General features: G+C 40.5%; 1 protein-coding gene across 1 annotated transcript in view; it reads right to left on the bottom strand.

Annotated features, from left to right (window-relative positions):
- LOC309352536 (uncharacterized protein) overlaps nucleotides 1-11,822 on the bottom strand; it is a 28,731-nt gene extending 16,909 nt beyond the window's left edge. The window contains exon 1 of the mRNA XM_081881109.1: nucleotides 11,778-11,822. Coding sequence (XP_081737235.1) covers nucleotides 11,778-11,787 — 10 coding nt within the window. The 5' untranslated portion in view covers nucleotides 11,788-11,822. The remainder of the gene's footprint in view (nucleotides 1-11,777) is intronic.
- Nucleotides 11,823-14,578: the final 2,756 nt, after the last annotated feature.

The raw sequence follows: 14,578 nt of genomic DNA on the forward strand, positions 1-14,578 counted from the left end.
AATGCGCTGAAGATGGATATGACACTCTTGCCAACCGGCTCCTTTAGATGGAAGATGAATGATAGCTTGTTTAGAGATCAGGAGATTATTAAGAAGGCCCAAAAAACTCTGAAGGATTATTTCGAAATAAATATGAACACTACGGTGGAAAAAAGAACTATCTGGGACGCAAGCAAAGCTGTGATGAGGGGGTTCTTGATACAACAGAACGCCGTAAAGAAAAGGACACAAAATGAAAGGAAAGATAAGATCTTGCAGAAAATTAAAGAATTAGAGAAGAAATTAAGATCAAATCCGAAGTCACAGCCGATTCTGAGAGAAATTAAATTATACCAAGCACAATATTCTAAATTGATAAACCAAGAAATAGAATGGAAGATTAAATTAATGAAACAAAAAACTTTTGAATCGGCGAATAAATGTGGGAAACTGCTTGCTTGGCAGTTGAAGAAGAGACAGAAATTAAATACAGTTACAAACCTAGAAATTGAAGGAAGAAACATTCAGAACCCCATGGAAATTAGAAAGTGTTTCCAGAGATACTTCAAAAAATTATACACTCAAGGGCCGCAGGATGAGGTTGAGATTAAACAATTCTTGGAAAGAAATGGACTAACAAAGTTGTCACAAAAAAACAGATTAATCCTGAACAACAAAATAACACAACAAGAGATTGAACAAGCCATTCAGAACATGCAACTGGGCAAGTCTCCAGGGCCTGATGGTTTGACCTCCAAGTATTATAAGACATTAAAAGACTATTTGATCCAACCAATGATGGAGGTCTGTAATGAAATTATGGAAGGGAAGAAGGCGCCAGAATCGTGGAAGGAAGCTTTTATCACATTGATACCAAAATCTGAAACTGAAAAGACACAACTCAAAAACTATCGTCCCATTTCCCTTCTGAATGTGGATTACAAAATATTTGCAGACATTTTGGCAAGTAGACTTAAAGGAGTTCTTAATGAAGTAATTCATAAAGACCAGGCAGGCTTTCTCCCAGGTAGACATATGTTTGCTAATACTAGGAACATTATTGACATTTTGGAACTTTTGCAAACAGACATAAATACAAAAGCAGTGTTAATTTTCATAGATGCGGAGAAGGCCTTTGATAATATTTCTTGGAAATTTATGAAGGGAAATCTGAAAGAAATGGGAGTGGGACGGGGGTTTGAGAATGGGATTGATGCAATATATTCAGAACAAAAGGCCAAACTGATAGTTAACAATGTGGTTACAGAAGAGTTCAAAATTGAAAAAGGAACACGACAAGGCTGCCCGATTTCCCCTCTGTTATTTATCTCGGTTCTGGAGGTGCTCGTGAACATGATCAGAGGGGACAGGTTGGTGGAAGGGATTCAGGTCGGAGCGAAACAATACAAACTTAAAGCTTTTGCAGATGACCTAGTTTTGACCCTGCAGGAGCCAGAATCTAGTACGAAAAGAGTATTACAATTGATACAGGACTTTGGTCGGGTGGCGGGATTTAAATTAAACAAACAGAAAACCAAAGTGTTGGGAAAAAATTTGACAGACATAGAGTCAGAACGGTTTCAGAGAGAAACAGAATTAACTGTGGTTAAAAAGGTAAAGTACCTAGGGGTAAACATAACAGCAAAAAACCTGAGTCTATTCAAGGATAACTATGAAAAATGTTGGTCTGAAATTAAGAGAGACTTGGATAGTTGGACAAAATTGAAGCTTTCTTTGTTAGGCCGAATTGCTGCTATTAAGATGAATGTATTGCCAAAAATGTTGTTTTTGTTTCAAACATTACAGATTGTGGATAAAACGGAGTGCTTCCAGAAGTGGCAGAAAGATATATCTAAATTTGTCTGGCAGGGCAAAAAGCCCAGAATTAAGTTTAAGATATTAACAGATGCGAAAGAAAGAGGGGGCTTTGCCCTGCCAGACTTAAAGTTGTACTATGAAGCCGCAGCTTTTTGCTGGCTAAAAGACTGGCTACTTCTCGAAGACACTGACGTACTGGACCTGGAAGGTTTTAACAATGCTTTTGGTTGGCATGCATACTTATGGTACGACAAAGTTAAGATCAATAAGGCATTTAAGAACCATATTGTCAGGAAAGCAGTGTTTAATGTCTGGACAAAATATAAAGACTTATTGGAAAATAAAACTCCAAGGTGGCTTTCACCTCTGGAGGCTAAGGCCCTAAAAAGACCCAATATGGAGGCCAAATGGCCAAAATATTGGGAAATATTAGAAAAAGATGGAGACAATTGGAAATTGCAGAGTTTGGAGAAAATGAAGGACAAGGTGCGAGACTGGTTACATTATGCTCAGATTAAAGAAGTTTTTAAAAATGACAAAAAACTAGGGTTCCAGGTGGAGAAATCGAAGCTAGAAACAGAATTGTTAGAACCAAAGACCAAGGTACTATCTAGAATGTATAACTTGCTGCTAAAATGGAATACACAAGACGAAATGGTTAAATCGGCTATGATAAAATGGGCACAGGATATTGGGCATAACATTATGTTTGAGGACTGGGAAAGGTTGTGGACCACTGGGCTGAACTTCACCGCATGTAATGCTCTGAAGGAAAATGTTATGAAAATGATATATAGATGGTACATGACCCCAGTTAAACTTGCCAAAATATACCATTCGTCTGATAATAAATGTTGGAAATGTAAAGACAATGAAGGAACATTCTTTCACCTCTGGTGGACATGCCCTAAGGTGAAGGCCTTCTGGGAAATGATATATAATGAGCTGAAAAAGGTATTTAAGTATACCTTCACAAAGAAACCAGAGGCCTTCCTTCTGGGTATTGTCGGCCAGAAGGTGTTAAAGAAGGATCGAACATTTTTCATGTATGCAACAACGGCAGCAAGGATTCTCATCGCAAAAAACTGGAAAACTCAAGATCTACCCACACTGGAAGAGTGGCAGATGCAGCTGATGGACTATATGCAACTGGCCGAGATGATCGGCAGAATCCGTGATCTGGGAGAAGAGAAGATGGAGGAAGACTGGGAGAAATTCAAGATGTATCTACAAAAATATTGTAACTTGGTTGAATGTTAAGAAGGATGCTAGATTATAAAAAAACTGGTCACCACTAAACTAGATCTAAATTTGATGATAAGTGAGACTAAAGAAAATATAAAATTTTTTGGAAGAAGTGCTAGATTATATTTGAATGAGTGGATATGAGATTGTAAACAAGGTGATAATTTGTTTGGAAAAAATCTTTAACGATGTAAATGGGAGCGGGAGGCGTGAGGGAGTCCAAAGAAGAGACGAAATTGTTGTGATAGAAGTAAGATTGTTTATTATGTGTGCATTTATATTTAAAAACCTTTAATAAATATTTATAAATAAATAAATAAATAAATAAATAAATAAAATATTATTAATAGTGGGGAAGACACTTAACCGAATATTAAAAACACAATGCAGCATTAAACATTAAAAACTTCCCTAAACAGGGCTGCCTTTAGATGTTTATTAAAAGTAAGACAGTTGCTTATTGCCTTGACATCTGATGGAAGGGTGTGTGCCTGCTCAGTCTGCTGATCAAATTGTTGAATCCCCCCACCCCTGTTTTGTATCCTCATTGTCTAACCAGCATCCTATGCATAAGACAAACCTCTTTACCTTGGCCTTTAACAGCAGAGGTATTTCTTTCAGACCTGCTTTTATTCTCCATTTAAAATGCATTTTTAAAATTTTATATTAAACATTGGTTTTACCTAATTTTAATTAAATTGTACCACTGGTTTGCTGTAACCTGGACTGGGACCTTTTGATAAAGGGTGGAAACCAATTAAACAGGCTTTCAGGAGAGATTCAAACACACAAAACAGGGTCCAGTAAAAGCCTGGACAAAAAGAGACATCTTGACAAGCCATCGGAAGCAATGGATGGTGTGTCATGCATGGCAAAGGGAAGGGAATAATATAGGAGCTGTAGGAGAAAATGCTCATTTTTGAGTCACATTATCCTGAAATAAAAATTCCTTAAAGATAAGTCCCTTATCTTCAAACCATATAAGTTTGCAACATTACCACACAAATATACATTAAGACTTTCTGTGGTCCTCCCCAGCTCAGCTGAAGCAATATTCTATTGCCGCCACATTATTTTACATATAATTTGTTTTCCACTCTTTTTTAACCACATAGCTTCTTGACTGTTCAGGTTCTTGGGCAATAAGGTTGCCTAAAAGCATCATCCAACTGTGCTCTTCATTATATCCCTCTGAACTGTTTCCAAACTCATAGCTAGCTTCTGGGTTTTGTAAAAACAAACAAAAAAACCTCAGAGAAGACACCATATGCCTTTAGGGCTGACTGCCTTCTTATTCTTACTTTTATGATAGTAAAAACAATTGAAGTCAAATTTATATACAAGGAGTGATATATGAATACAATTAACAGATAAAGCAGAACAAGAGCATAGCAATTAATACCCCCCATTATTACTTTCTGTAATTTATTATGCTTATGTCATTTCTGAGCCCTTTGGCAGCACTGCGCTGTGTTCCAGCTGATCAAATTAAAATTAAACATGTTGAGGGAATAAATTTCAGAACCGTTCTAGCTGTCCAATTTACCCTAACAATTATCCATGGTATATTGAGTGGGGGGGGGGAGGTACTTGTTTTGCTAATTAGAATATTGCTTAAATTATGTTAAGGATTCTTAACTTTTCAATACAGGTGTCATGTGTTAAAAATGATGCACGGATAATTGACCTCCCACAAATCTGAGTGACAATGAGACTGCAGTGTTATGGTCCCAGGGCTCAAAGGATAATATGGACCTCCCAGTCCATGGTTGGAGAAGGAAGTCCACAGGCAGAAAAGCAGGTCTGTCCCTGCAGGTCTCATCCTTTAGCACATGGAGTCCTCTGCAGCTGCCATTACTCCTGTCCTGTCAATGCTCCAAAAGCAGTAAGAGTGGAAAGAGTTCAAGAGGCATCAGGGGAGGGTCAGGAGAGGCACTGAGCAGCAGCAGAGGAATCCCATAGGGGCAGGATGCACCATGGGGCCCCCGGAGTCTGCCTGCCTCCTCCCACTCAGCCGCCCTACAGCTGGGGGGAGAGGCAGGGGGCCGACTGTTTGGGCAGCGAGGAGCCTGCAAGAGCCCAAGCCACCACATCACTCCCAGGAGAGACACATGGCTTGGGTGCGCTGCAGGCCCTGCTGTGAGTGCCGCCCAGCATTTTGTCACCCCCCTCAGTGGTGACACCCAGGGCGGACCGCCCCCACTGCACCTGCTTCCTCCGCCCCTGGCACTGAGTCCATTGGATCCAAAGCCTCTCCTTTGCTGGAGTCCTGAGCCATAGTCACACTATACTTTAAAGCACCATGGAACCACTTTGAACTGTCATGGCTCCCCCCCCCCCCAGAGAATTTTGGGAACTGCAGTTCGTTAAGGGTGTTGTGCATTGTTCCCCTTACATTCCCTCTTTCCAGGGAACTCTGGGAAATGTAGCTCTGTGAGGGGAAAAAGGGATTCCTCTGCCTAGCACACTAAGGAAGAAACAAGCCTATGCACACTTACCTGGTCCACTGAACACAGTGGGATTTCCCTCTAAATAAACATGCATAGGATTACAATGATTTCTTGTTGTGTTTACTCTGGATTTCTCAGTCATAAATGATCATAGAATCATAGAATCATAGAGTTGGAAGAGACCACAAGGGCCATTGAGTCCAACCCCCTGCCAAGCAGGAAACACCATCAGAGCACTCCTGACATATGGTTGTCAAGCCTCTGCTTAAAGACCTCCAAAGAAGGAGACTCCACCACACTCCTTGGCAGCAAATTCCACTGTCAAACAGCTCTTACTGTCAGGAAGTTCTTCCTAATGTTTAGGCGGAATCTTCTTTCTTGTAGTTTGGAGCCATTGCTCCGTGTCCGCTTCTCTGGAGCAGCAGAAAACAACCTTTCTCCCTCCTCTATGTGACATCCTTTTATATATTTGAACATGGCTATCATATCACCCCTTAACCTCCTCTTCTCCAGGCTAAACATGCCCAGCTCCCTTAGCCGTTCCTCATAAGGCATTGTTTCCAGGCCTTTGACCATTTTGGTTTCCCTCCTCTGGACACGTTCCAGTTTGTCAGTGTCCTTTTTGAACTGTGGTGCCCAGAACTGGACACAGTACTCCAGGTGAGGTCTGACCAGAACAGAATACAGTGGCACTATTACTTCCCTTGATCTAGATGCAATACTCCTATTGATGCAGCCCAGAATTGCATTGGCTTTTTTAGCTGCCGCGTCACACTGTTGGCTCATGTCAAGTTTGTGGTCAACCAAGACTCCTAGATCCTTTTCACATGTACTGCTCTCAAGCCAGGTGTCACCCATCTTGTATTTGTGCCTCTCATTTTTTTTGCCCAAGTGCAATACTTTACATTTCTCCCTGTTAAAATTCATCTTGTTTGTTTTGGCCCAGTTCTCTAATCTGTCAAGGTCATTTTGAAGTGTGATCCTGTCCTCTGGGGTGTTAGCCACCCCTCCCAGTTTGGGGTCATCTGCAAATTTCATCAGGATGCCCTTGAGTCCATCATCCAAGTCGTTGATAAAGATGTTGAATAAGACCGGGCCCAAGACAGAACCCTGTGGCACCCCACTAGTCACTCTTCTCCAGGATGAAGAGGAACCATTGATGAGCACCCTTTGGGTTCGGTCAGTCAGCCAGTTACAAATCCACTGAGTGGTAGCATAGTCAAGACCGCATTTTACCAGCTTCTTTACGAGAATGTCATGGGGCACCTTGTCAAATGCCTTGCTGAAATCAAGGTAGGCTACATCCACTGCGTTCCCTTCATCTACCAGGCTTGTAATTCTGTCAAAAAATGAGATCAGGTTAGTCTGACATGACTTATTTTTCAGAAATCCATGCTGACTATTGGTGATCACAGTATTCCTTTCTAGGTGCTCACAGACTGTTTGCTTAATGATCTGCTCCAGAATCTTCCCTGGTATTGATGTCAGACTGACTGGGCGGTAATTATTTGGGTCCTCTCTTTCCCCCTTTTTGAAAATAGGGACAATATTTGCCCTCCTCCAGTCTGCCGGGACTTCGCCTGTTCTCCAGGAATTCTCAAAGATGACTGCCAGTGGTTCTGAGATCACATCTGCCAGTTCTTTTAATACTCTTGGATGCAGTTCATCTGGCCCTGGAGACTTGAATACATCTAAACTAGCCAAGTATTCTTGTACTATCTCCTTAGTTATTCTGAGCTGAGTTTCCTCTGCTGAATCATTTGCTCCAAATTCTTCAGGTCAGGCATTGTTTTCTTTATCGGAGAAGACTGAGGCAAAGAAGGCATTGAGGAGTTCAGCCCTTTCTGTGTCCAGGCTTATACATAGCAGATTTGCTCTTTATTTCTTCAGCAAATCCTACAGATGCCTGAGGAATAGGATCTTTGTGAACTGTGCTCTAAACTGACCTGATTTTGCCCTCCCATACAAAGTATTGACTGCCTAGTAAGTAAAGTCATGGCCTGTTTAATTCAAAATACCCCAATATTATTTTCATTCTTTTTTCTTTGATTACTGTTTTGATTCATTTATTTCAGTTTTGCACCATATTTGCAAATACCTGCTTAGAGACCCACACAAATTAAGAAAAAATCCTACTTATATGGGTTTAAAAAGAGTTTTCAGCACTACTTTAAATTGTACAGCCCTATTAAAGTGTATTATTTCTCACCCACAGAACTTAAATTGATGACTTCTGTTCATTGAGTACTGTTGAACAAGACTGAGCACATTAATGGAAATATCAGTCTGATACACACCAGTGACCAATCAGGATGACAAATATTGCTTTCAAATTGGAATGTAATTTGAGTTTTGTTCTCTGTTAATGTGTGCCCAGTGCTGAGGCCATTAAGGGATATTCTCTTTGATCTCCAGTTCTGTACACAGGGACTACCACTGATCTATGTGCAGCTTTTAATTTGATAATGATAATACAGCTAATATAATTTTTGGAACAAATTATATTTCATTGATATTTACTAGAAATATTTGTTATATTCACTAAATATCATACAGGTATGATAAGTTATTTGCAGTTACTTTGGCTGCTTTCACATGATCGTCCTTTAGTTCTTTTGATACATTTGTTTTCTTCTGTCATCTGGAAATGGCGATAAAACAGTGGCTCCACACAGCTCTTGAAATAGTGCTATATCATCATCCTGCAATGCTAGTCTATAATGTTTATTCAGAAGAAAGAGCAAAAATCTCCTGCATTTTTTATTAGAAGCTTTCTCCTTCCAGAATCTGCCTTGAATGTCCCTTAATGAGACGGCTCATGTTTCCTGCCACTGTGTTTTAGATGAAATATATTAAATCTAGGAATCAAGAAATGGCCAATTAAGATGCAGTTGAGGCTATTAGTAACGCTACTGCTCCACTGAACAAGAAGAAATTATAGGGGCAGAAAGGAAAAATAAAACTGCTAATTAATGCTGCAGAGTCTTTTGCTGAGCAGGACTTCCTGTTGAGTAAACATTATAGAAATACAGTGACCATTGGGATGGGAATTCCTTGATAAGACAGTGCTATATTAAGCGTCATGTGGAATCACTATAATACTACTACTATTACTGAACAAGAATGAATTTTTTTACTGTAAAGAGTAAAAGCAACCTTAGACTACCTATCTGCTCCCCATCAAGAATAGATAAATTGCCTTCTTCCTGGGCTTAGGAGCCACCTACCTACAAGGCCTCCATCTTAATATTTTTGGCCCTCATCCAACCCACCGGTGCATCCAGGACTTGTGTGGCCACATCTCAGATGCGACAAACATAAAGTGCTGGGTGATTTCACTGTGCTCCAGATCTCCTAATGACTGCTCCCAACAGCTTATTGTTGGGAGGAGCATAAACACTGCAAAACAGTGCCTACAACTCCCACTCACTAAACTGGTCCAGTAAGATATGAAGATTCTGTCCGTCTCCCAATCCATCAGGGAAGTCTGATGGAGTCCCTTATCCAGGCCTGAATCTATACTGAAATGGGTTCAGATAAATTGTTTTCTCCAAGGGTGTCTGCAGCTGATCTGCCACCACTCTTTTGAGCACCTCATCCCACAAAATCTGGTGTTGGTGACCATACGGGAGGGAACTTCATGGAGAAGTGCATCGGGCACTTCACTAGTCAAACCTGTAACAACAACAGTATTCAAGTTATCACTATTAATGCCTCTTCAAACTGCTCATGGAAGAGCATTACCTCAAGTTCTGATGCTGGCTCTGTAATTCTATGTATGTTTTAAATGTCCTCCAAAGAGGAAAAGAGGATGCAGAAAATACCAAAATGCAATGGATTGGCAATAATATGATCTGGCCTTGCTTGAAAAAATGACTGAGTGGAGAATCAGATTACATTTATTCAGTCTATGATTTGGTTCACACAAAAGAAGTCCTGGAGCAATTATGGAGCAGTTATTGTATGGTACTGGGTGATTTTTGTGGATGAGTATTTTTAGTATATTACTTTTGTTTTAATTTTTATTGTGTATTGTTATTTTATCCTTCTAAAAATTAAAACAAAAATAATATACTAAAAATGCTCATCCACAAAAATCACCCAGTACCATACAATGACTGTTCCATCCAAACAAAGTTGAATACTAAAAACAAACGACCAAAAACTGGATAGGTAGCACTGTCCAAATACCTGGAATTGCAATTTCAGATAAAATTGTTAGCATGGAAACAATTTGTCCAAATCAAATGTTGTAGTCAACTGAGTTCTACTCAAAGTAGACCCAGGAAAACAAATGAACCTAAGTTAGATATGTCCATTAACTTTAATTGGTCTACTCTGAGATGGCTAGCACTGAATACCACTCCAAGACAGGTAATTAAGAAGATACTAGTCCTCTTCAGACATTCTGGCAATGTTCTACCAGTGTGGTGTAGTGGTTAGTGTTGGTTGAGGACCTTGGGATACAAGGGTTCAAACCACCCCTTGCCCATGAAGCTCACTGGGTGATCTTGGGCCAGTCACTGCCTCTCAGCCTAACCTACCTCATAGGGTTGTTGTGAGGGTAAAATGGAGTTGATGATGCATGCATGGTGATGCATGTCACCTTGAGCACCTTTGGGAAGAAGAAGGTGGGATATAAAGGCAATAAACAAATAAATGTCCCAATTATGTGGAAAGGTGCCTATACACATACAAATCTATGAGAACAAATATTTCCACACCGAGTACATTTTGGAATGTGTGGAATACCACTGGAATGTGGGAAGAGGGCTTTAGTTGCTGCCAGCTTTGTAAATAGAAGGAAGGGTGAAAAAATTGCACACCTTTGTGCTGCAGTGTGAGAAGGATGGGAGGCTTCTCCCATCTTTGATCTTGCAGTGACGGCAGCAGGACATCACCACACAAACACCTCCCTGGGCTTGAACCCCCAGTGGAGGCTAGTTTCACCATCCCCTCAGTACACCTCTGCCCATGTTGTGTCTCACCTATCCTTTAAAGGCCAAGAGAAATGCTTTAGCTTTATAGACACCCTGTGAGGAAAGGGTGTGTTTGTGTGTGGTGTTCAAACCAAACCACCTAGTGAACTATATATCTAATCAAGGAACTGGGGTTTAACCATCATCAAATCTTCTGCTCTAGTCCTTACTACTGCATCACACCACTTCTGTCCACATCTGTTTACCATCTAAGGCCAGAAAGTTGCGTCAAGGTCATTTGAAGCAAGGAGCATATGCTAAATCCAACATCTGGCTGTCTGAGACAGTGTCTTTGAAATTAAGGCTACCATTTTAGGCATTAGTTTTGACCTTTGAATGCTTACTTCACTGAGGTTTAGTTCTACCAAGTGCCTTTTGTTAACACTTTGGGCAACTCTGCAGTTAATTTAAAGCTAGTTTGATTTTGTTGTGCCAGTATTTCAATAAACATTTAAAGCTGAAAGGTCTCCAGTCTGCCCTGCTCTTGCATTATTTTACTAAAACACTTTTGTTGTTGCCTACTTATAAATCAGATGAAATACCTCACTGAACTTTTACCAGCATTTTTTGCAAATAGAAAATTTTGCTTGGTTTCTTGCCAAGTGGGCAAACCACTATTTCTGTAGATGTTAATATTTCATCATTATTGTTAAGCCATAGTGCAAATGCAACACCCTTGTCTCTGACGGAAGAGACATGGAGGAATGGATTGCAGCATTGCTTGTTGGGGGGAGGAGAGATGGGAGGGGGAAAGCACCGTGCAAACAGTGACCTTTTGAAATAGTTTAAGCATATTTCAGATTAAGGAGCAGCTTTATCTTGGAAACATTCCAGTAGATGATAAGGGCTGGATGTTCTCCCACTAAATCAATCTGAAATTAACGCCTGTCCGAATACTAAAATTATAAAGTCCTTGCAAAGTTTAAACAAAAGTTTAAACAAAACTTGTACTTTTGTTTAAACATTCTAACTTCCCTGTTTTGGTGCTAGAAAGGACAAAGTTCCTTTATTTTTCTCTCTTTTTCTCACATCTATGCAGTTGGGAAGTGTGGCTCAGTCCCACCCCTCCCCAGCAGCAAATTAATGTTAATTTAAAATATAGGTAATTGTATCTCTCTTTTTGCTCCTCTGAGCAAAATCTACATTATTTTATGAGCCAGTTTCAAGCATTTTATAAACAAGCAATCACATTTAAGCCACTGAACAAATATTGATCATGCAAGTCACATTTGCCACTCCCAGGAAGCCTCAAGCCAGCTGAACAAAAGATTTACTTAAAAGAAAATAAAAACTTGAGCAAATTTACCTTCTTCCATGGTGAACAAACAGTAGATTCAGGATAATGAATTCACTCAAGAGCTTTTCTGTTTTGTTTCTTTAAGAACAAGCTGCTTCATGTGGAAGAATCTGACACAGAGCATGTTTAAAAATGCAGGAGCCTTTTGACATGGACTAGGATATGGTTTCCTGTGGAAATGAAGCCATGCTTCTGATAGGGAATCAGGTTTCTTCTTTGGCCAGGAGTCAGGCCATTAATTAAAAGGGCATCACTGCAGCCCTGTGTTTCTTCTGTACACCCTGGGGGCTCATTCAATTCAAAGTTCACAAAAATCACATGTGGGACTTAGGGTGTCTCAGAAGACTATCCCCAATGCTGAAATAAACATGGCCAATCCCTGCTTGAGTGATGCTGCAGAAGGACAACAGAGCCAGATGGAGCAGTGTCTGGACTGATGCCTGCCAGTAGGTGACTCCTGTGCTCTTGCCCTGGCATATATGTCAGGAGCAGGAGTGTGACATGTCGTGCCAGTAAAAGGAGCGCATAATGCAGAAGGGGAGACCCACTGGCAATGTCGTTCCTGCCAGGATGGTGACTGTGTCTGACTGCAGTTGACCATGCTTGCAATGAATAATGTTATCAGATGAACAGCACAAGGTGATGTTGGTCTCAGTGTGCCCCCAGAAGCAAATAGAAGCATATATTTTTTAAAATAATATTTTATTAAAGTTTTCTTGGTTTACAAAGGTATGCTCAATGTCTCTTTTTTCAAGTTACATTTTCCACAGGTCAGTTTCATTTGTTGAGACATTAGGGTTATATTACGAAGAAAAAAGGGGAGAAGAGGTGGAGGGGGCCATGGTGGGTGGGGGTGGGGTCGGGAGGCGATATTTCTATTTTGCTTAATGTATGTGTGGGGTTTTGTGTCAGCGTCGTTTGTGCAGGTTCTCTTTGCTATTCGCTTGTGTTCCTTTGGTGGTGAGAGAAATTGTGGTTGGCCTAGGGTGCGGTTGCTTGTTTGTGATTGGCTGTGTTGAACTTTGTTTTTGTGTGTGAGTGGAGTGGGTGGGTGTTTTTGAGTCAGGTTAGCCATATTGATTCATATGCTGTTGGTGGATTCTTCTTGTTGTCTTGTACATAGAAGCATATATTGATACAGTATATGGGCCATTTGTCTAACAGTGCATTTACATATGCAAAACTTTTCAGGAATAAATATTCAGAAAATTCAGCTTGTCACACGCTAAGTAAGAAAAAGGTAAGAGAAAATGTACTTTCAAATATACTACCTTTGACATAACAGTCAAAGTTGCAAGTTTCCTGGCACTGTTGGTTGCCCCTGTTTGGGATGCTTTTCAGGCATCCATTTATGGACTATCTAATTTGGGTAGGCTCCCTATAAAGCCAGCAATTGCTTTCTTCTGGCAGTGCTGCAGGGCAGATCATTTGACCACAAGGAGCTTCATGTTTTCCTTCCTTAGGGGCCTATGACGCCATCCAAGACAGCTTTCACTGGAAATTCTTTCATAACTGCAACTAGGGAAGAGCACATCCCACACAAAGAGCTATTTTGCAAGCAGCCAGAAAAACTTGTAAGGTTTCTGTAGGCACTCTGAGATGCTATCATGTCATGCCTAAACCTCTAGTCTATAGCAACCTGTGATTATTATTCATTGTTCATAATGCATAGTATTTCACCACTTTTTTTTTAACCTGGAGGGCAAAGTTGCTGGTTTTGACCATAAAAATGGCCAGATGTCATGAACAATTTAGCTGAAGTGGTAATTCATATAAACCTGTTAATTATTAGCTGCTTGCCCAATATCTGAAACACTTTTTCTGTCACCTTGAATGAAATGGTAGATGACTTAGGCAGACATGTGAGGTCTGCCAATAACTTCAAATTAAGCAATTCTAATAATTTACCTTCTTATGCTCTTGCTAGTACAGTAGTTCCTACACTCAGAGGAGCCAACTCCATGGAGCCGATGGGTCTTCACCCCCCCCCCAATAAAACATTTGAGGAGGCTGGGGGCCCACAAAGGTGATGGGCATTGCCATTCAAATGGTAGGTATGCGCCACATCATGTGACCAATTATGTGGGGCGGGGCTTACCTGCTCCCCCAATATTTTATTCAGGTTGGCACCACCTTAAGACTCTTGAAACAGTACAATCAAAATTCTTAAGATCATTATTTGCTACCCCAAAGTGTACACCTAATGCAGTCTTAAGGCAAGAGGCAGGACTGCCCAGAGTGGAATTAAAAGTCTGGGAGCAAGCAATATCCCTCTGGTTGAAAATCCATTACAATCCTAAGGGACTGTTACCTTACTTCCTGGCCGCAGTTCCCTATCCTCCTTGGCTTATGCAAATAACTAACAAGATCAAACAAATTGGCCTAAACCCTGAAAATCTTTTTAATGGAACTCTGAACAAGGCAAAAGTAATTATCACTCAGAGACTTTACGATGTCGAATTACAACAAGAAGACGCCCTACTCCCAGAGACGTATAGATGTCTAAAAGCTTGGCCTAATTTTGCAGCTGCCCCTTACTTAACTAACATCACTAACGAAGCTTATAGATGGGCTTTCTCAGAGCCCGCTTTGAGACAATGCCCTCAGCAGTGCTGTACGGCAAATTTACGCGGGTACCAATCCATGCGCGTCTCTGCCCCTGTATGTCTAATAAGGTAGAATCTGTCACTCACATCCTTCTATTCTGCGAATTTTATAGTGAAGAACGAGTTCAACTTATTTTGCTGCTTTTATCAAAATTTATACCCCTACAACATTATTTGGAATCCTCCCCCGAAATTCTACGAAAA

Source organism: Podarcis erhardii (genome assembly GCF_964252035.2).
Source record: "Podarcis erhardii genome assembly, chromosome: 11".
In the NCBI taxonomy this organism is placed as follows: Eukaryota; Metazoa; Chordata; class Lepidosauria; order Squamata; family Lacertidae; genus Podarcis; species Podarcis erhardii.